This window comes from Rhopilema esculentum, chromosome 18 (assembly GCF_057945365.1).
Source record: "Rhopilema esculentum isolate cy_ngs chromosome 18, ASM5794536v1, whole genome shotgun sequence".
Lineage (NCBI taxonomy): Eukaryota > Metazoa > Cnidaria > Scyphozoa > Rhizostomeae > Rhizostomatidae > Rhopilema > Rhopilema esculentum.
Window position 1 is genome coordinate 7539608 of NC_142832.1, and position 23441 is coordinate 7563048.

At 34.7% G+C, this 23441-nt stretch overlaps 2 protein-coding genes and 1 non-coding gene across 4 annotated transcripts in view; 2 read left to right on the top strand and 1 right to left on the bottom strand.

The window, feature by feature from the left end:
- The first annotated feature begins 115 nt into the window (after positions 1–115).
- Positions 116–20587, top strand: LOC135696580 (RUN domain-containing protein 1). The gene is made up of 20 exons (XM_065216019.2): positions 116–447; positions 3358–3448; positions 3714–3764; positions 5152–5253; positions 5631–5738; positions 6355–6440; positions 7136–7177; positions 8281–8323; positions 11186–11209; positions 11908–11974; positions 13394–13452; positions 13608–13757; positions 14345–14412; positions 14919–14999; positions 15242–15467; positions 16591–16683; positions 17634–17750; positions 17911–18000; positions 18291–18483; positions 19387–20587. The coding sequence occupies exons 1-20, from the start codon at positions 278–280 to the stop codon at positions 19500–19502; spliced, it is 1977 nt and encodes a 658-aa protein (XP_065072091.1). The 5' UTR covers positions 116–277; the 3' UTR covers positions 19503–20587.
- On the top strand, positions 8153–8224 carry Trnae-uuc (transfer RNA glutamic acid (anticodon UUC)). Its single transcript has one exon. It is a non-coding gene; the product is annotated as a tRNA-Glu (tRNA).
- A 314-nt stretch (positions 20588–20901) lies between the features above and the next one.
- Positions 20902–23441, bottom strand: part of LOC135696579 (bone morphogenetic protein 1) — a 39152-nt gene continuing 36612 nt past the window's right edge. For both annotated transcript variants that reach the window (XM_065216017.2, XM_065216016.2), the window contains 3 exons: positions 23126–23369; positions 22662–22820; positions 20902–22104 (listed from right to left, as the gene is read on the bottom strand). In XM_065216017.2, the coding sequence (XP_065072089.1) occupies positions 22101–22104; positions 22662–22820; positions 23126–23369 (407 nt within the window). In that variant the 3' untranslated portion in view covers positions 20902–22100. The remainder of the gene's footprint in view (positions 22105–22661; positions 22821–23125; positions 23370–23441) is intronic.

Genomic DNA, 23441 nt, shown 5'->3' on the forward strand with positions numbered 1-23441 from the left:
AACATTTTTATAACATTTTTATGCGTGGGTTTCTTATGGCAACGAGATCCCTTGTGACGTCATAGCTAATGGCTACTGCGAAGGAGAATCAAATTGAGGTGAATTTTTGTTGCTTCTTGCCATTAGGAGGAGTGAAAATAGCAGATGTCCGGGAAGATGTGTTGAAGACAAAGTAAAGACCATCAAAATGAGCGTTTGGTTAGTCAAAGGAATCCTCATTGCTAAAATTGTCTGTCTCCTTGGATAGTTATTTCAGCAACCCGTTGAGTAGAGTATAATGGCGCTGGAACGTTACATGTTCGATGAGGCCTTCGACTTCCACGACCCATTTGGAAATGAGGGCAAGAAGAGTTCTTATTCAAATCCACCACAAGTTGAACGGTGGCAGCCTCTGGGTGCTGCTTCGACCGAAGAAAATCCTGCTACCTTCCGTGAAAATGAATCAAGGTACAAACCAGTTTATATAGATATCCTAAAGGCAAGGCCCATTTCGATTTCTACTTATCATCAGAAGGATCTCCGGTTCCCTTTAGTCATAAAACGCCTACTGGTTGTTGGATCCAGGCGTTCGTTCAGCATTCAAATTAAAATATAATGTTTTCTTTTAAGTTCTGAAGCATTATTTCCTAGCCCGCGCATGATATTATCAGTTTTACAAAAGTAAACAACAAGGAGTGTGGGTCGCTGTACCCCTCAAAGTCAGATGTTTATGTTTTGTAATCAAAATCGACCGATAGGGAATAATTCTTGTGCTAACGTTTTGTTGTATGAATGTTATGAAACCAATGATAGATACTGTGGCCTTGACGTTTCAGGAAATGTGCAATATGTTAAATCATTCCCAACCTAAGTGAAGCAGCACCTTCATTATGGCTTGTTTGTTTCGAATGTATAGAATGAATGGAAGAAGGAATGTCTTGTTTTTCTGTTTCCACTTTCTTTGATAGCTTGGCTTATTTTCAGTAGGACATCATATATAGCTCAAAACATAAGATTTTGGTTTCAATTGTTGATCAAAACTTAGTATTAAGAACTGTCAATTGAAGTTTGAAGTGCAAAGCTGAGTTTAATTCATAAATTTTCATTCTAAGCTTTGAAAAGTAACTAACCAAAAGCACTGTGGGTGGGTTGCTTGAATTTACTTTTTTAAAAGAACAGTCAGTTTTCATATATGGTACATGTTATATTGGATCCACTATGCACAGGTATTTCTAATCACATGCAAATTCTCTGAATAGGTATATATATGCAACCTGCTAATGATGGAAGATCAAGCAAATTACATTCTGTATTCCATGTGCCTATTGTCTGAAGCACATGGAAGTCTGGCAAATCAAAAGTTATTTACAATATTTGTATATTGACTTGTAATGTTTGATACTCATTGTCATGGGATTTGGGGGTTGAGAGGGCTATAACCCCCTGCCCATGATCAGTTAAAATTGTCTTCAGGTCCCATTTGGGTTGTTCTATCTCAATGAAGCAATGATATTCAGGCAAGATCCATACTAAAGGTTTAAGCATCCTCAAATTTTTCTCAGCAAATGCTCAATAAGGGAATTTTACAAGTTTTCTTATTCAGGTGCAGAGCTCTCTGCTATAAAATGTGAGTTTTTTGAATAAGGAAAAGAGGGGCTGTAACTGGATTGCCTTTGGAGAAAAACATACAAAAGTATTATCTTCCTTTTAAACACAATGTCTTAGGTAGACTATAGGTAAAAGGGAGCAAGCAGGGGGATGGAGTGTGGATACCTTTGGTTGGATTTCATGCAAAAACAAGAATCCTGGGAAGATTCCTGTTAAGACATGATTCACCCTTAAGAAAAGACTTAAGCATAAAGATATAACAAAATTATTTTGTTATGATTTGAAATTTTTTCTTTATTTAAGGTCAGAAAGATCAGATTTTAGAAAAATATAAAAACAGGCCAATATTTAAAGTAATTGTTTATTTAGGTTATCAGTTATCAACCAGTACCCTGCAAAAAGTAAACGCATAAGAATAACTTGGAATATATGTTAGTTCTTAGGGTTTTCAAGTGTTTATTATCTTTTTTAAGTTTTAGACTTACTGTATAATATTGCAGTTGTCTGAATTTCATAATATTTTTCTAAATTTGTTTCTTTTGTATTAAAATCAATTTTTTACTTCAATGAGAAGAAGGCAAAAAATAAAGAAAAACTGTGTTGGATCTGTTAGATAAATTCTAATTTTTTAAAGTTATTCAGTGCCAAATTTAAATTAACCATGTATATATAGATATTATATTCAATATGAAGATAAGGTTACATGCGCTTACAGTTGCAAATATTTTAAATGTAAAGAAAAAATTGAAAGATTGGTTGCAGGGAAATCATTTGAATGTGTGTCTTTAATGTTGTGCAAATGTAAACAATTGTGAGAAAATTTGGTCTTCAAGGTTTACTCTTATAACTTATGTTATAAACTGTACATATAAGTTTCATTCATTCTGTCAATTTGAAAAGCACCTGTTTTTTTGTTATTTGCAAAAGTATAGGATTTACTTTGTTTTGTTAAGAGGTAGTGTGGACATTAGAGACAATTCAGTTGATATATGATTTTTTCATGTATATACCACCTGCTGAATGAAATTCCTTGTTTGCTATGTTGAAATATTTGAATCTTTTTAACATCTGTCAGTTGTGTGTATCACTAGCCATTATTGTTTGGTATTCATTTCATTCTTTCTTTTCAAATTGGGTCATGTGAAAAAACACTACCTAATGAAAAAGTACATTTCACAAAGATTCATGGAAAGAAGCACCATTTTTAAGAACATTTTTAAAAATCGCAATGATGAACGTCTTTTGGCTCCAAATTTCAATTTTTTATGGAATATGCAAAAATATACATGATTAATGACAGCTAACTAGTTCACTTGCATTAGCCAGCATGTTCATGTGTAATATTCCATATTGTTTAAAACGACGATACTAAAAATCAGATCTAAAATGGAGAAAAAATTCATGATTAGGCCATAAGATTTGAAAAACACCAAAAATTGTATAAGACTGATGCAAAAAGGTTTGTAAAAATATCAAATGAATCTGCTCTCCTGCTTGGTTTTCTGTTGGTTGCATTATCAGATAAGTGAGAAAAATATTCTTCTAGACACTCAAGTGTTTATAGCTTTGCCTAAACAGCATTGAAAAATCTGCAGCAGACAGATAAACATCATGATAGCCTTTGCTTTGATTTTATATTTTATTTTGCTATGAAAGCTAAGCATTAACAGAAGCAAAAGCAGCAGAGAAGAGTTCATTTTGTATTTTTTGTGTTTTTTATTATAGTAAAATATATTTTATATATTGAATTTATTGTTTATTTCTTAATAGTAAAGATGAATGTCAACATCTTCTTGAACTTGAGAAAGAACAAGAAAAACTCAATGCCTCGCTAATGGCCTTAACATCACATTTTGCTCAGGTAATGTGTTTCTTGAAAAGAGGTTGATTTGATTGATTTTTTTTAAATCATTACTTGTATGTCATGAATAAAGACAGATTTTTTAGAAATAATTAAGTTTCATTATAGGTCTCTGATTCTTGTCGGTAAGCAAACTTGTTATGCATAGTATAAGACATTGGCTGTTGTAGGGAAAACATTTGTCAAAATGTTTATTTTTTCAGTGCTTTTGTAGCTCTAGTTTTAGCATCCAAATTTTAATTACTTTCAATTGCCTTTTATTTAGGTCCAGTTCAGATTGAAGCAGATTGTCTCAGCACCAAAGACAGATCAAGAGGCTAGTTTAGTTATTTTATTTACAGTGTTTGCTATACTGAATAATAACGAGCATATTGAAAAGGTCAAGCAAAAAGCTGGTAAAGGATATTTTTCTTTAATTTCTAAATGCAAAGAGTTAAATGGTTTTACAACCTCGACTATTTAAATATTTATTTGACCAGATGACAGTATCATTCAAAATTATGGCTCAGATTGCTGGTAATTTGATGAGTGGCCCACCCTTAAAACAATTTTCGAATCCTATCTTGACATTGTCAAAGACTTTAACAAAAGACGATGCCTTTCACGGTTAAGACCAAATGCTCATAATCTAGAAGTAGAAGCTGGTCGTTTTGGTAAAAACCCTACCCTTAGAGAAAAACGATACCACAGTTTCTGCTTAGTGACAGGTTTAAGGGTTTTAGGAGATGAATTTCATTTTCTTATGAATTTGCTGATAGATAGCCTCTAATTAAAAGCATCTAACAAGTTGGAATCAATTTATCTATGAATATTAAGCCAAGAATACCTAAAATGTCTCAATTTAGTTGCCGCTTCTACATAAAAGGTTTAGAATAGGATTGAGAGAAAATTAGAGCAATATGTTCAAACCCCATATTTTATTTATTATTAGTTGATTATATACTTTTTTTGCTTAAAAATGACACTTTAATATAACGTTTTTTTAGTTTTTTTGTCCCTTCCCAATTGCCAATTGTATTATTTAAATTAAAGTGCCTGTGACATGATTTTCGTACTTTTGGCTTTATATATCTATTCTTATGTAAAAAGGCCTGTTATTTTCATTTCTGAGGTTAGTTTTTACGTTTCGTGAGAAGTGAAGGAGTTATTGGTGATCTTCTACGCCAAAATTTGCCATCTTGGTTTTCAGAATGAGTAGACAGTGACGTCACGGGAGGGACCCGATCGCCTCCTCCTTCAAGTTTTTGTATCATAGTCAATAAGGGAAATCTAAAAGGTCCAACATGAGCGATATTTCCAGAGAAAGTAGTGGTAGCGAGGATGAGATTTTTGAAGGTAGCGCTTACATTGTTACAATAACGAGTTCCTCCCATGACGTCACAAACAAACGCTGAATGATGATAAAGCGACTTGGCTAGGCCGCACTATTTCACTTAATTTCAATATCAAAATTCTTTTATTTCAAAAAAAGTTCAGATCTACTATAAAAGCAGTGCAACGCTTCAATTAAGAGAATAAAAAAAATCATGTCACAGGCACTTTTAATATTAACTTGTGACAAGTTGTTGTAGCAGCGATCCTTTTAACTTTTATTCTTATTTTAATGTTGTAATTAGGTTAGAGGCCATCTTGGTCTTGATACCTTTGTAATGAAAAAAGAAATTGTTGGAAACTTGTTCTGATAATTCGTTTTTTCTTTTTAGAAATTGCTTAGAGAACTTGAAGACTTTGCCTTCATTGGTTGTCCTGAAACTGTAGGTCCAGATGAAAGCAAATTAAAATGTGTAACCTGTACAACTCATTTGGTATGTATTCAACTGCTCTTGCCATCATTTGAGCTGTAAATTTGAGTTGAAGCCAGCATTTCAGCTTCAAAGAATGAAAAGTTCATTGCTTTGTTAAGGCTAATGTTGATGCACATGCTGGTAAAATGATACACAGTTGGTAAACTTTTGGCACTGTTCAGCATTAATGAAGGAATAATATGCTTATGTTTTCCAATTGATGTCATCATCCTCTTCATTCTGTGAACCATATTATAATTCATAATGATTATGTTGTGTATAATATATTTCATTTTGAATACAGTCATATGTTTGTCTTAATTTGTTCTTCATTCTTATATTATTGTTAATTGTTTAACTTTGTGCGTAATTTTATTATCATCCTTTTTGTCGTGTAGGCATATGAGTGCTATGACAAGAGGGTTACTTGTGAGAAAGAGAGACAGAAGAATCTTGCTGACCAGCTGAGAATGCTTCTTAATGAATTAGAAAAATATGCTGCCAAGGTAAGAAAAACAAATAATATTGTAGCCCAAGCTTTACACAAGTCATTGAATTATTTCTCTTCAAAATTGAAGTTGAATTTAAAATAAACTGTGAAAGACTTTGAGGTTTAGTGAGTGAGCAAATGTCCCAGTTCTTTGTCATTAAAGTATGACTGTTCAGATATCTACCTCAATAAAGCTATGTTTAATTTTTAACACTTTTTTGGTATTTATTTAAATGTTTAAGAAATTCTTTTGACTTGCAAACCTGAATAACCTTTTTTATTTTTAAACCTTAGACAAAAGCTAAGGAAAATAAAATCTGGTCTAACTAAACTCTGATGAGATCAGATTTACGTATCTGTATACAGTTTGATCAGTACCTATTTATATGTCATGGGCCTGGTACATATTTATAATCATAGTTTACACTCTTTAAGGCTCCCTCCAGAAAATATAACCCATTTAATTATGATAAAGGAGTGTACTGCAATAATTTCTGGCTCTGCAATGAAAATTGCCTATCATTCCTCTTTATTGGGACCAATGCTTGGGGGCAACAGTTTTCACAATATGAGGGATGTGCAATCCAAATGTACATTGATGGTTTTAACAAAGATGATTTTGTTTTTTGTAGCAAAAAGATGCCAAAGTGAACTTATTTGAAGACAAGACCCCTTCTTCTAAATCAGATAAAAATAGATATATTGTTGAACAACTAAGGTATGTTTATTGGCTAAGTCTCCTTTGATACTTTTTTTAAAATATCAGTTATTACTTTTGTGGCACTGTAAAATTTCTTAAACGTTTATGACAATCATTTAAATCATTGTTTTCACTTAGATTTATTTAAAAAAAAATATGGGCTTGAAAACTCAAACCAATGTTTTTGAGTAAGTAATTAGTGTACTTATCTTCCATCACAAGAATGGCCTTTGGTTCATTTGCATGCACTTTCAAATTACTTTGCTTTGATTCATAGTTTTCTATTGTTCAAAATCCACTCCCACATGCTGGTGAACATGGCTTCCACCTTAAAATATTTCACCTGTTGCTTTGAAATGGCTTCTTGTACAGCTTCTGCTCAAAATTCAATAAATTAATTATGAAAAAGTTGTAGCTAAAAAGCTGCTTTGATTAACATAAGCCTCATAATTTGTTGCGATTTCCAGTCAAAGTCGAAGGCCAAGTTCGACTTAAGCAACAAAATCAAACTAATTTTCTTTAGCATAAATATATTAGTAGATTAAGAGAAAGTAACTAGAATATAGAAATTAAGTTATACGCACATTAAATTACGTGAAAGTCATGGAAATAGTCATTATTAAAGAAATAATAATATAATCTGATTCTCTTTATTTGCAGTGTTGTTTTGTTTGCATAGACATTGTTTGAAATATTCGCAATTTTCATTGTAGATCAAAATTGAATATGAGTACAGAAGAATTTCAGTCAATGAGGTATGTTATTTATCCTCTTGCTGCTACAAAGATTGGTTTGAAAACCTTTCACAATCAAGAGGAAATGATAATCAGTTAAGCTTGTAATTAGGAAATGATGGTGGTAAACAAAAGAATAGTTTGTGAAAGGTTTTGAATTGAAGTCATTCCCAAGTTTAATTATCACTGGCAAAAATTCTCACGGAGCTAAAATGTTAGAAACCCATTCACTGAAAAAAAATTCCTTTTTATTGCTATCATAATTTTATGAATTCGTGGCAGTTGGCGCTTTAGCTCATCTTTCTTTGCTCACCTTTCTTCAGCTCCTCGCAATAATCTTATACAACAAGTCGTTTTTAGCAGATTTCCATTTGTCGAGGAGAATCCAATAATGCGCTCTTCGTCTGAAATTTATTCAAGCATCTTTAGCTAGCTATTAAGTTTCGAAAAAACCTCCCTTGTTTCTTATGATGCTAATGTTTGACAGTTTTTCAAACTCTTGGTTCTTTGAGTTACACTACGCTTCACCAACGCCTGATTAGCGGAGTGAAAATCACTCTGAAGGTGATAGGAAATCACTCCGGAGTAACTCCGCAACGGAGCCTTAGTCCGAAGTGATTTTGGGGGTAGGAGTTTCCCAACGACGCGTTCCGCTTGCTCGTACGTCAGTATTCCTTCGACATTGTCTTCTGCCTAAAGTGTGCCGTATTTTATTGGTAGATGATCTGGACCTAGCTTTGTGTAATAAATTCGTTCTCAATAAATACTGCATACAATGGCAAATACCCTAAAAATTGAAAGAGAAGAGCCGTATACTTGTCCAAGGACCTTTTCTATGTAATCGTTTAAAAGGAGTGATATACCCCCGCTAAAAGAATTTTGGTTCGAGCCGAGAAAACAACTAAAAAGTGGACATGTGACAACCCTCCTTTTCAGGCAGTGTCCAACATCATTGCAACGACAATACACTTAGAATAACTCCCATTTTGAACCCAATCCCGTGTGGTCTAGTGGTTAGGATCCGGCGTTTTCACCGCCGTGGCCGGGGTTCGATTCCCCGCACGGGAGACCAATGTTTTCTTGTTTTTATTTAAGTTATTTTTATTGCTTTCTTTTTTCTTTAGCCCAGAAGAAATGAAAAACCAGATCGACAAGGCAATGGCAAAGGTATTTAATGGATTTTCTTCTAAAATATTACTGATCAAAATTGAAACTTAGAAATTCTCGCTCAACACTAACGCTTCAAATTTCTTAATTTCTGAAGGACCAATTGGTTACACAAAAGACACAGATTTTTGTCGGCAGATAATCGTAACATTGTAGGAAATTTCTGCCTTTGCGATTTTGCAGTAAACTCTTTTTATTAAAAAACAGCTTTAAAAGAACACAGTCTCAAGATTATCAGTCACGGTCAATTTTTATCTTCACATTGCCAAAAATTTCTCATAAAATTATAATATTCATGTTGACAAAAATAGGGTACAATTGATTGCCTTTTAATGGCAAACATGGATGAATTATCATTAGATGGTGGTATTAGAATGTACCACTATTTCAAACAAGTTCAAATATTAAACATTTTCTTGCTGTCATAGAAAATTACAGATTTTTTTCTGTCATAGAATAAGGGTTTATAACTGCCCGGAAAATCTCAATGCTGAGTTTCTTGTAAAAATCGTCAAATTCAGGGTCAAGGCTTGCTAGGCATAAAGCAAATAATGTTACCATTATTTTATATGAAATGATAATACACATAACCTTCACAAAAACTGGTTACACTCTTTTTAATAAGAACCAGTAAATTTAAGTTCAGGCAGACTGTTCTTAATTTTTTCGAAAATCTGAGGCTGGATTGTTCTCAAGTTGTTTTTAACTTTTGCCAATGTTGAGGCTTGTATTCTTATAAAATTGTTGTGATAAAAAAGAGTGTATTTTTTTAAGGAATTTTGCACTAAAATCTGCTTTCGGTTAGGTGTTTGGACACGGTCATTTTAGTAAAATCAGTATTAAAGTGTTCCTGCTCAAAAATAGGCATTATATGTTTAAGATATTTTAAGGTTGCATCAAACTGGGTTGGGAAATTCGATGCACTAGAGATCTCAATTTGACATTATTGCAGAAACCAGCCCACCCACTCTACTAAGGGTCAACCATGGTAAAAATATTTCAATTAGTTAAGCTAGAAATGTGACAGGGTTTATGTCAAAGGCAACAGCCCATCCTGTCGTAAGTATTAAATGTGTAGGATTTGTCTCTCAAATCCTGAAGATATCTGTCTCGACATCATGAACAAGTTTTAACGACCCATCCTGAAGCGGATTTGAGGGAAACAGTTGACGTTAATCAATTAACGAGTAATTTCTAACAATGGAGGGAATGAATATTCGATATTAAGTTGATTTTCTAATTGCGGGACAGAGAAGTATTGTGATTTCGCTCCACTCTATTTTCGGAAAGACTATAAGGAAACTCAGACTACAAAGTCAACTGACAAAAGTACATATAGCTAGGGTGTTATCCCCATGCAGCTAGAATATTGTCCTATCTCTGTGTGAAAAAACCATTGACAGGGCGTCAACCATTGATATGTTAACAATATAAATCGTTAAACATTGAAGAGAATTAATAATAATGATAATGATAATGATAATGATAATGATAATGATAATGATAATGATAATGATAATGATAATAATAATGATAATAATAATGATAATGTTAATGATAATGATAATGATAATAATAATAATAATGATAATAATGGAAACTTTTCATTTTGAATTCCAGTTAAAACTACAATTACAAATCTCACTATTACAAGGTAATTTGTAACTGGCTAGCCTGTTTTTACAATAATAATAATAATAATAATAATAATAATATCATATTTATACAGGTTATCTTGCGGTCAGCAACAACGTGCTGTTATCAATAAAGGACCTGTCTAAAATATACATGGATTATCGAAATGAAAATTATATACATGATGAAAATTAAATCTTAAATGTCAAGGTTAAAATTTTTACAAAAAGTCTTAAATCTTAAAGTTGAAGTGTCCCTGTTGCCATTTATTACTTTCTGTGCCCGTCTTTTGAAAGATCTCAAAAAAGTCTTTTTTGATAGTGCAATGTGAAGGAACACATTGTTACTATAAAGCAGAATTTGTAAAATTGTCACCTTGTAAATTGTTTCTGCTGTATAAGGACTGATATTATGCCGTATACTCGACAATAACTTTACTCTAGATGCGACAATAACTTGACGGACATAAGCCCTGTTATTTTAAAATTTATCCAAATTTCAATGAATTTGCTTTGGAGCTGCAAGTGTCATTACTGGCTGGTACCTATTTATAGAGGTGGCCTTAGCTCGTTTTATATCTGCTGAATATCTTCAAGAAAGGGGGGGGGTTAGTTTTAACAATACTTGTATCTCATTTTGAAGTTTGGTGACTGTTGTTTTGTTATTTTCATTTTTATTTGTTTCAAGAAGAGCAAATTTTTAAGTTTAATGTTGGGATACACTGGCTGCTGTGCAAACCTCAACATGAAAGATGTTTTTTGCGTAGAAATGAATCTAGTTTTAAATTTTATTTTATTTTGTTTTATTCATTTTATTTTATTTATTTTATTTATTTATTTTTGACACCGTTCTCTCATTTTTTATATTTTAAAGCGAAAACATCAATAAATTTGAAAAACAAAATATACGCCAAACTGTTTTTAAAGATAAATCTTCATTTTATTTATGTTGTTTGTTCAGATTTTGGTTAACCTCTAGCCCCAAAATGGTAACTTGAATACCCTAATAGGATAGCTTGAATGCCCCTAAAGGGTAACTTGAATACCCTTCTCTTACGTCAAAAATGGATCAAATGAGAAACAAATGTCTCAAGACTTGATTTGGCAATATGCATGCGTTATTACGTTACATGCAACTTTATCAGCATTATAGGACAAACTTAATCCTAGCAACCTTGAAGATTTCTTACTGAAGTCCTAGTATAAATAAATGCGTTTTATTTTTCAGCTTGTGAATCCTGGAAAAGCAAAGGTGAATTTTTGTAATTACTTTCTGTATAAATTTATTTTAACCAACTGTTGACAAGGATGCTTGTAGGCGAGACTCCAAGATTGTCCAGGCCTCGATCCAAGAGGGGCCCTAAGAAGTTATAACGCTTCTAACGAATCCAACGCAGTAATAACACAGTTTTAATGACGTCATCACGGGTCCCAGGCGCCAGAAAAGTTCTCCTTAGGCCTGCATGTAAGGCGATAGGTATATAGAGGCATTAATGATAGATGCCATACTGCTAGCAAACTGAGCTCATTTATTGTGGGAGATGTATTAAACGTAGATATTCTTAGTCCTCTTGCAAAATGATGTTTTTAAAATTTTAATACAGATAGCTTAGTGCAATAAAAAGTGCAGAAGTAAAATCGTCAATTGAATTTAAGCAATCAGAATTAATCTTTTTTCGAGCTGTTTGTCTGATCTGCCAGTTACCAAAATTTTGTTTGATCAAACCAGGAAAAGCACTGTATTTATCATGACTTTTGATAAATATTTGATCAATGCTGTTTTCATCAGTGATTTGCTCCAATCCTTTTAAGCTGGATTTAGATTTTTTAGACAAAGCACCCATGATGAATTGGTACGTTTGCTTTGTCCGAAAGTAGTTTTGCATAGTCTGTCCAATTATAACACGGAAATTATCTATTATGCATGGCGGTTTTTCTTGCCTTTTATAGGAGCAGCTCATCACCCAGCTGTCGACTCAGATCAAAGATATGGAAAATTTCGTCGAATTCTTAAAAGGTAAAAATGCATGGATATAGTTGTAGCATAAGTCTTGCAGGACTGTAAGAGTTTTGTAGGACACTAAAAGTTTTGCAGGACTGTAAGAGTTTTGCAGGACTGTAAGAGTTTTGTAGGACAGTAAAAGTTTTGTAGGACTGTAAGAGTTTTGCAGGACTGTAAGAGTTTTGCAGGACTGTAAGAGTTTTGCAGGACTGTAAGAGTTTTGTAGGACTGTAAGAGTTTTGCAGTACTGTAAGAGTTTTGCAGTACTGTAAGAGTTTTGTAGGACTGTAAGAGTTTTGTAGGACTGTAAGAGTTTTGCAGTACTGTAAGAGTTTTGCAGTACTGTAAGAGTTTTGTAGGACTGTAAGAGTTTTGCAGGACTGTAAGAGTTTTGCAGTATTGTAAGAGTTTTGTAGGACTGTAAGAGTTTTGCAGGACTGTAAGAGTTTTGCAGGACTGTAAGAGTTTTGCAAGACAGTAAGAGTTTTGCAGGACTGTAAGAGTTTTGCAGGACTGTAAGAGTTTTGCGGGACTGTAAGAGTTTTTCAAGACTGTAAGTGTTTTGCAGGACAGTAAGAGTTTTGCGGGACTGTAAGTGTTTGCAGGACAGTAAGAGTTTTGCAGTACTGTAAGAGTTTCGCAGTACTGTAAGAGTTTTGCAGGGCTGTAAGAGTTTTGCAGGGCTGTAAGAGTTTTGCAGTACTGTAAGAGTTTCGCAGTACTGTAAGAGTTTTGCAGGGCTGTAAGAGTTTTGCAGGGCTGTGAGAGTTTTGCAGGGCTGTAAGAGTTTTGCAGGACTGTAAGAGTTTTGCAGTACTGTAAGAGTTTTGTAGGACTGTAAGAGTTTTGCAGGGCTGTAAGAGTTTTGCAGTACTGTAAGAGTTTCGCAGTACTGTAAGAGTTTTGCAGGGCTGTAAGAGTTTTGGAGGGCTGTAAGAGTTTTGCAGGGCTGTAAGAGTTTTGCAGGACTGTAAGAGTTTTGAAGGACTGTAAAAGTTTTGCAGGGCTGTAAGAGTTTTGCAGTACTGTAAGAGTTTTGCAGGGCTGTAAGAGTTTTGTAGGACTGTAAGAGTTTTTCAAGACTGTAAGAGTTTTTCAAGACTGTAAGAGTCTTGCAGTTGCATAGTCTTGTAAGAGCTACTAATTCCCTTTTTTTTTTTATTTGTACGAATTAATCATGAAATTTTGAGAAACATTTAAAGCAGGGGAAGAGCCACATACAACTTTATCTGGCCTGCGACAGTTGAATAATTGACTTATTCTATGCTGATATGAATTAGGCTTTGTTAAAAAAGAGAGTGATGCTAGACCATGTTAGTTTGATAAAAGAACGATTGGTCTGTGGTATAGTAGTTTTTATATTTACATAAAGTATTTTAACCTTATACATTGGCAAATTTTGATGTGTTGTGTTTATGTTTTTATTTTAAAAAGATAATCAACAATTGACTATTGAAAGTGACAAAGAAAAGGTAGAAAAAGATTACAAGAATGTAAGTATATCACAGATATTTATTCTTTAGATTTTTCAAATATCTAATATACATATCGATATGAAAACCTGAAAAAACACCCATCTCCTGATAGTCAATTTTCTTCTAATACATCTTGTTCCAATGATTTTTCACATTCATTTGCTCAATTATAGTCAGAAAGAGAGTCAAGTGCCCGTGTAAAGGCTTACAGCTATCCAAATGCTCACTCTGCAAGTCCAAGTACAATGAGAAAGCAAGAAAACAGCTCAGGCATACCTGCCCCCCATATTCGATTTATGGAAATCTCAGAGGAAAAGAGAAAGGTATTACAATTTTATTGACAATTTACAATTTTTTCTAAGACTCTTTTATACAGTGATGTTTTGTATTATTTGTTTATAGTTGTTGTCCTTGCTGTTCTTGAATCGTATTGTTTTGCGTCAGAGTATTGAAATAGTAATAGCGATTAAATTGAAGCCTCCTTTAAAAAAGGACTGGAAATCTCGTTAATTTGCTACCACGATGTCTTTATGAAGTTGAATAGTTTTTTGAATAGAGATACGGAGCAGGTCGTGAAAAGAGTCTTTTTTGAAAAAAATTTCACGGAGTAACAGTCGTTTTTTTCCATTTATCTTTACTTGTGACAGAATTTTAGCGATGATTAAGTTTCTTCCTTTGATCTCCTTTGAAGCTTCATATTCTAAAGTTCAGTTTTGAAGTCCAGTATTTTTGTCAGAATCAACCCCAAAGTTACCTTGTTCCTTAACTGATACATTAAAGTTCATTCCTATCGACAATGTGAAGAGAGGGTTGGAAACCAACAGGGATTTCGTTAATTGAAGTGTGTAAGGAAAGTATCACTTTGTTGTTCCAGTAGACTTGGAAACTGAATTTCGATTTCTCTTTTCAGAGGTTGCACGAAGCAAGTATGGCGGTGATAAGAAAAACACTTGCCGTCTTACAAATATTTGCAATCAGGTTCGTTTTGATGCCATCTTCTTTCTATTTGTTCCGATTAAATTGTTTTTGCTAATTTGTGTTTCAACCGTAAGGCTTTAACTGAGAGACTGTTGTAAAGGTTATGGAGCCTGAATCCAGCAATTGATAAACTTGATTGTACATTATCTTTTTATATGTTGTCTAAATGTTTCGTCAAAGAGTTCTTTTGAATTCTACATTGCTGTTAATTTATAGATTTAACTAAAACATCCACTAAGGCCTTTTTTATTTCAAAATTCCTTTGAAAAAACAAACATTTCAGATCCACAGTCGTGTGCTTGCATTTCTTATTGGCCTATTTCGATCCACAGCTGAGTATAGATATTTCCTAGCTAAGAGTTTTCGACCAATATTCTGAGGTTTTATATCACAAAAGGTTATAGGTGATTAGCTTTAGTATGTTAGCGTTGTTCAAAGCCATTTTAAATTTTTACCTTCATAAAATTGCCTGTTCTCATTTCACGTCTTTTTTTCAATTTCCCCAGTCAATTTGGATGCAGTGCTAAACACTTTGAAGAACACATGATGCGAAAGGCTGCTGCAACGGCGGCCTCAGCTGGTTACCAGTATGTGATCATAAATATCATGATTAGGCCTTTTCTACTTCTCTTAGCTTAGGCCTTTTCTACTTTCAAAATTTCTTTGTTCTAATGCCTCTTAACTCTCTCATTCACCCCAAGAACTATTTTCTAATATACTGAGAAGCCTCAGTATATCAGTGAATTCGTAATTCTAAAAATTCATTTTTGAAATATACTGAGAAGCCTAATTCATAATTCTGAAACTTCTTTTTCATTTAACCTTTCAGAAAACCTTTGAATACACTTAAAGCTGCCGTCAGCCGAATCGTATCGATACACGAGCAGCTGAAAGATTTAGGGTTGCTTTTTCCCGACTCTGATGACGAGCTACCACGTCCTGCCAACGGAAAGGTTTGGCCTAGAAGCAGAATGTCCTCCTCATCGACTGCAATGAGGAGTCGTGCTACCTCGGTTGTTTCTATACACACTCAGTCTTCCATTGACGATGACCAGGTTAGTATTAATTACTTGATGTTACATTCCTTGCCAGACAGTAAAAGTGAACGTTTCTAACTTTTGCTATTTTATCCTTTTAAAGATTAAATCATTGTTTCGGGCAGCATTTACTTGAAAGCCCAGATTGTGCACAAAACTATAATAGCGACATGTTTCGGATTATTGGTAGAGCCCGATCGTCGGTCCATTTAGCAGTGCTGGAATCTATATACATAAAAATGAATAGTATCTACCTAGACAGAAAGAGTTCGTTTTCACCTTAGGACTCCATTGGTAACATTCTTAATAGGCAAGCGGCACTGATTGGTCAACCTCGAGAGTCATGTGCTCGTGTTTCTGATTGGCCTATTTCGATCCACAACCGGGTATATATATTTCGATCCACAACCGGTGTCCTTCATGTTGTGTATTTATTACATCATTGTTATAACATGGTGTTCCTATTACTTCTTCAAATCATTTACAAAAAAACTTCCTTGGCAAAAGGATATTTGTCCTCGCTACAATGACCGCCACAACCGGGTACCCTAGCGTAGAGTTTTCGATCTATGTTCTGACTTTTTAAACTCTGAAAAGTGTCAGACGAAAAGCTTTAATTTACTAAAATGTTTTCTTTTTTCAAAGTCACTTTTAAATTCTGTACCACGAAAAGATTGCAAATCATTGTTTCATTAGATCACCATTGTCTAAACCAATCAGCTTGCCAACTAATGAAATTTTGCTCACAAACATCACCTAGGGAAATGACACTGCTCTAAACTTACTAAAATATTCGTGTTAAGGGTATTTGAGTGAATGGATGCAATATTCGATATAAGGCTAGTGTAACTTGATGTCTTTTAGTAGCAACATTACACCTGCGAGGTAGGACGTGTGATAGATTCCAATCATAGATTTATAGATGGTGATCCATTGGTTTCCCTTCAATATACTAAGTTACATAGTGGTATATTTGCAATCGCATATAGGTTGGGGCAAATTGTTTGAGATGTACTGCTAGCTTTGGATCACAAAATAATCGTGCCAGTATAGAAAGTCAACCCGAAATCAGCCAAGTCATTTAGGAATAAGCCGGATGAAATTGATAATTTTTTTATTAACTTCTAATACCAATTTTTAGCTGGATGTTGGATTGAAAGAAGAGCTAGTCGCGATAGTCAGGGGAGAACTTGCTCCTTCGCTGCGAGACTTACTTCAGCATGGTTTGTGCAGGGTATGTTTTGTTTTTTAATCTTGATATCTAATCGTTATGCTTTACAAGGTAAATAATCAAACGTGAGAACCTATATGTTGAATATAGGTATTGAAATCCAATATTGCAAAAGAATGTAGGGGCTGGGCAGGTCTCCCTGAGTTCCAATGCCTGATTTCCAATTGTATTTGGACTAGCGTAGTTGACACTTGGTAAACTGTAAGGCTTCAGCCGTGGACCTGACTCTCCTTCAGTGAAACACCTTCCACACAAAAATCGAGCAATTTATGATATTTTCTACCTGACTTGACACCATATTTTTTAGCTATATAGCATTAAAAGCCTTAATAACGTTATTTGAATTGGAACTTTGACATTGATGACTTTATGGGTGACCAGGAATTAACATGGAGCACTTAATGGCACCAGATTGTCCGGCTCCGTGCCACCAGACGCCAAATTGTCCGGCGTCCATGATAGCCGATGTTGAAAATAGTACTGCCTTTCTAGAGAGCAATCCTCTTTTCCTTGGCTAGTTATTGTTTATAATCGCTTTTAACGATTTTTTTCCTGTTTCCATGCTCGTTTTCTCCTTTCTTGTATCCTTTTTTATTTTCCTTCTTTCATTTTTTTTGCCTTTCTCTTTGTCACTTTTTCATTAATTTAAGCTGTCGCTAGTTCTTTTCTTCTTCTTCTTTTTTTTATCTCATTGCTGCCCCATTGTTTATTCCCTACTTACTTCTTTTCTCACTCCTTTTGTTACTCCATTCTTTCTTTAAATATGTTTCGTTTCCTGTTCGTGTAAGCTTTTTTTACAGTTTGCTCTTTCTTTCAATCCTCACAAATGGGGAGCTCCATATTTCAACATTCCACAGTTCTGCAATTTTAATTTATTTGATTCTTACGAATTCCCCTTTTCTAAATAAGAACTGTCCTTTATTTCTGTGTGATTCTGTACTTCCGTTTTACAGACGATTGAGCACTCGGTGTTGTCCACAAAGTCACTGCTTGGCTGCATTTCTGACAAATCGGCGAGGGTTGGAACAATGCATGCCTGGGAACTCTTCTCGAATTTCTACAAAATGAAGGTAAAGATTCTCGCTGTATGCGTAGAGTATTAGAATAATTAGCATATATATTTTGCAATTGAATATGAAATGGCTAATGTACGGTTATGCTGATCAGGTATAATACATACCAGCCTGTCAAAGTGATCTTACAAGTATTTTACCTCTGTGTATCCCTTAGCATGGGAACAACTTCAACGACCAGCCGAATGTCAAGCTCTCAGAATCATTTGGCATCGACTTGGGCGGCACTCAGGAAACGCCGAGACAGGTATGCGCATTATCGATGCTTTTATTCTTTGTTCAAGCAGTTTTAAAATCTTAAAGGTGTGAAGGTGTTATGGTACGTGTATCCGAAGAATTTCATCTTAATTCTGTAGCTTTTTAATTTAGACCCTGTTTACACTGTCCCGTGCAAGTTTGAAACAGTGACAAAACTGTAACGGCCAACTCTCCTTATTACACTATTACTGCTTTGATGCTTCATTTGTGGACCGAAAATGCAGCTTTGGAATATTTACGATTTAGCCGCAAATTTACTCTTATTGTTTTCACTTCCAGTCACTTTTAATCGCGTTGCACCAGATCAAAAGTTCGCATGAGCCTCGTAAGAGAAGTTACGATTCGATGTTTCGTGCGTTGATTTGCGCTGGGCTGAATCGGCAGAAATTACTGCTATGGGTCAGGCTGGTCCTGCGATGTCCAGAGATGGTCGATAAACATTACGAGAGATGGTCGTTCGTTGCACGAACAGGTTTGTTTTTGCCTTTTTCATATTAATGATGTATTCGTTAGCAGCCTCTTATACTTAAACTGAAAACGGGTTTTTTTAGAGATCTCGCTTCTCCGCAATGAACAATCCCGCCAATTGACTTTTATCTTTTAATTAAGCATGTCTCCTGTGAAGTTAATGTTTTATAAAACGGACGGGGGTGTTAGTGGCAAAACTGCTATAGCAGGTATAATGAAACGGTAACCGATCTATCTAATTAAAATCAAAACTTTCTTTACGACACTTTCCTTCTGTTAAAGATGTGGTATGTTATTAAGGTTTGAAAAACCACAGTCGTATGCATCCTTTTTAATCTGTATCTTCTGAGCTTTGACATTTCGGTTTGTTGCCTTTATCATGTTCTACTATGATCATTATAACCAAACTGTGAAAAACCAATAATGATTTTTCCAACTGGAGGTTACTTGTGTATAGTTTTGACCGCATGATCGAAATTTTTGGAGAAATCTGTTTGTCAGCTGTTTTTAGGTTTCCGTTATATGAGATGTCCGTTACATGAGGTGTCCGTTATACGAGGTGTCCGTTACATGAGGTGTCCGTTATACGAGGTGTCCGTTATATGAGATGTCCCTTATATGAGATGTCCGTTACATGAGGTGTCCGTTATACGAGGTGTCCGTTATATTAGGTGTCCGTTATACAAAGTGTCCGTTATACGGGGTGTCTGTTATATGAGGTGTCCGTTATATGAGATTTCCGTTACATGAGGTGTCCGTTATAAGGGGTGTCCGTTATACGAGGTGTCCGTCATGTGAGGTGTCCGTTGCTGCTGCAGGCTTGACTATATAAAGACAATTGAACTTTATTGTAACTAATACTTTATTCTTTGCTCTGAATAACCGGTGTACTGTTTTCTCCTATCAGGCTTCGACGAAGTTCTTGCTGAGCTCGAGAAATTAGCGGACTTGAATTTCTTTCTTCCTGAAAATCTTGCCATTAGGCATCTGGTTAAAAGTTTTAATGAATTTGGAGACCCGTGATATTTTAATTGAATTAAATGCAATACATGTAGTTTGATATTAGATTGTCATATTTATTTAAAAGCAAAATTGGATAATTTGTGCTTCATGGACGTATCAAATATATGCTTATTTGGGTTAAATTTTCAAAATATTTTTTTTGTATATTACATGTAAAGAAATTTCATTTTAGGAAAGTATTTTTACGATGATCTTGCGTTAATTGGTTACTCGTTGCGATTAAACCTGTTATCAGATCAATCAATTATCACTGGCGTACGATTCTTTCAAAGTGAGATTCTTTCAAAGGTCTCTGATTGTTTAGTACCACCCATTCCCAATTCATTGTTGTTTAAATGTTTTTATTTTCCTTATAGGTCAGTAGATTATGTTAGAATGGCGTTTTATTGTGTTCAGTAACGGAAGAAATTGTATTAAGCCAAAGTTTTAATTTGTTTAATATTCGTTTACGGTAGATAACTGGCATCCCTGTTAAAATGACGATTTTCCTAAAGCAACAGCTATATATTTTGGGGGTATCATAAATTGTTTTCTCCAGTTCCCGGCTTGAGTGCAGTATGATTCGCCGTATGAGTGCAGTATGAGTGCAGTTTCACCAACTTAGCTCCTCAATTCCCACCCATTCCTAAAGAACACTCCCGTTCCCCCCTTACACCTTTGATCAAAACGACGTATTTCCCACGAAAACGGCTAAATAAATACGGCTCTCCTTATGTAAATGAATTAACCTTATAATGTATATGCCGTCACTAGTCTATTTTGCCCTTGTTTCCCTTGATATTGAATTTTATACAGGACGAATTACTGAATGGAAAACCCACAAAATTTTGACCTTTTATCGAGCAAAGATCTCAAGCCACTCAGTGAAGTAGAAACTTAATAATTTGAAGCATCTAATAAATTGCATTTTGTTTGTTATTTTAAATGGATGGCTGTGTACACCACCCATTCTTTGGTAATGGTAAGGAATGGGAGGCCCACAGTCTCTTGTATGGAAATTCTCTAATTATTTATCACAAATGCACATAAATATGTATATAAACCAGTGTGATATGCTATAAACAATGAATATCAAAATTGAGAAAGATTCTTTTTTTATGAATGGAGTCCTCAATATACCTCACTGGCCATTCCGCTCATATCGAGGATTTATCCGCTCATATCGAGGTTTTTTGTATTTCGCAGTTCTCAAACTCAATATCATTGTCATCGAAAAATCCTCTCATCATCTTAAAGAAAACGCAGATTCAGCAGTATTAACGTTTCTGTATTGTATTTTAACTCGTTTTTTGGCCTCTGGCAATCTAAAAGTCTACTACATATGTTCCCGGTAATGGCGTAGCCGTATCCAGGCTGGAACCGAGGTCAAAATAAGATGCTAAACAAGATATCACAAATATACCGTTATAATAATTGTTTCAATAATAATATACATGTGTCTTAAATCTACATGGCAACTTTTGCATACATTTAATATATACTCCTAACTCTAACCAACGATTTCAAGTTGTATACCCCTTGAGCTTCTTATGATAAAATTGGGCAAACAAAAATAAAGCTCTGCAAATCTCTTTAAGAGCTGACACGATACGAAGCAGTTGCATGCGCAAGAAAATCTCCCTTTCGTGAAGAGCCGCTGACGAGGAGCAGTGGGACACTGGAGACATGTGGTTACTGGATAAAGGCAATTTGGGGGGAAGGGGGTTCTTTTGGTACTAAATAATGACGAAATGGCTGGGGCGGCCGCATGCTAATCTCGCTATTGCAATAAAATACATGACGCATAAATGCTAAATCAAAAATATAAGAAAAAAGGTTTAAAATTACGATAGCTACGATATTGAAAAAGTAAAACAGAGGGCAAATAACAACATGGGACAGAGAAGAATAGCTGTGTAAAGTGGCTGTGAAAATGTAATGAGTAAAGAGATTCAAATTGAAGAACTGATTAATTATATACACACGAGACAGATAGCGACAATCGTACACGAGGAATCCGTCATACCAAAAACTGATCAGAAAAGTCTTTAAGAACATTGTAATAAACTTAAATAACGACGATATCCCTTCGTAAATGAATGCAACAGACTTTCCAAGTGAGCTTTTCCGACGATAAGCTCTTTGCAGATTGACATATTTCATGCAGACATTAACTTGGCGTGAACGTATACATTTGAACCGACACAGTTCCATTCACCATAAACTCCAAGGCCGCTACGTATATTTGATTTCGTGGTCATGATTATTATTATTATTGTGATTACGATTATGATATTGATCATTATGATTATGTTGGATCATGATGGAAAATGTTGGCTTCAAATGTATTCGTCTGACGGTAGCTTTTGTAGGTGAAGAAATACCATAATACTAGGAAGAGACTGTCATTATTAAGCCCGTATTTAATATATGAGAAACACGATTACATCCGTTTCTTCTATAATTGTTCCCGATTTGGTCCAACAGAGCTATCACCATCTCTATGCTTAATAAGAATGTTCTCTTCAGCGTTTACATATGGAATGGAAACACGAAATCTAACCAGAGCAAATCTTTCAAATGCTACCAGAGCGGCTCATTCATTTCTGCAAACATCATCTATCTGGAGAAAACGATCCAAGTTCAAAAAACTTTTTCTCAATATGACAAAAATAAAGAAAGTAGAACGCATGATTACATCAGTTCCAAACGAACATTTTATGATCTAGCTAGCTGCCTTGAATCGATCACTTTAAAGGCAATCTGTCACGATGTTGATTGATTATAAGAACAAAGGGATTTTTTATTGTTTCCAGTCCCCCTTTAATTTATCGCATTATAAAAAATATGGCGGAGCGCTGGAATCGTGTTTAGGCTATTGTTCCAGCTATTGTTCTCGTTAACCAATCCACAACAAGACAGATTGCCTTTGAATGGCATTGTGCTTTGACATTTATTAACGATTTTGTCTTATTTTGTCAGATTTATACATCGCGAGATTTCTGAATATCGATGTCTGCTTATACGTCGCATTAAACACTTTGTAAAGGATGTTTCTAGCCTTCCGCGGTATCTTTACGCCATATACACATTGATATATACCTTATACACCTGACTTAAAATCAACTAAAGGCAAAGATTTCAGATAAGGTTTAGGAATGTAAGACAACCATAACTCACTTGAATGGCTTTCTTTTACAGATATATTTGTATTGATCGCTACAAGGATAGTCGTTCCACTTCCCGTCTGGTTTCATCAGAGCACAATCCTCATTATGCAGCCACCCCCCGTCATTTGGATCGCCGCCATCCCAGTTCGTGAATGTCTGACGTGTCGTACTGAAAGTAAAACCATGGGTTAAGATCCTTGTTTCTTGTTTTGTTGGAATTTTTAGGATTAACTTTACCACACCAAAATTCCATAATGCCATTTCTACATTTTGCAATCAACAAAGCACTAACTTTTAGAATGCCCCCTCTCCCCCTCATTTAAGAAACATTTTACAACTTAGCTTATTTACAATCGCAAAATAGTTTCTTACAATATTTCTCATAATATCATGATATATTTCACACACATACTATAACAAAAATGCATGTTGCACACACCACACGTGTTAAAAATTTAAATTAGGGACACTTACTTGTCACTCCAAGCCCATCGCCCTTCGTCATCTTTGTCAGTGAAGCCAAGCCACATAAATTTTCCTTTTAGTAATTCTTTAGTAACAAATTCCTGTTCAGCGCGAGAGGTTATGCTGACGAGATCAGCCGAGTTCGACAAACAATCATCCCGAGCACCATACCAGCTGAAATAATTGTTCTTCACAACATAACAGGCCGGGCCGTCAAGGGTGTCAGGGAAGAGCTTCCAACCAACTGGGCAGCCTAGAACAAATTTTATATCATTACATATTTAATATAAAAATGTTTCCAACAACAAACAACCGTAAGTTTGCC

Bases quoted from the DNA above. Each gene is read 5' to 3' on its own strand.
- LOC135696580 (XM_065216019.2), top strand. From the start codon at position 278: ATGGCGCTGGAACGTTACATGTTCGATGAGGCCTTCGACTTCCACGAC. The intron at 17,751-17,910 runs GTAAAGATTCTC...TGTATCCCTTAG, and splicing joins CGAATTTCTACAAAATGAAG to CATGGGAACAACTTCAACGA. The intron at 18,001-18,290 runs GTATGCGCATTA...TTTCACTTCCAG, and splicing joins CTCAGGAAACGCCGAGACAG to TCACTTTTAATCGCGTTGCA.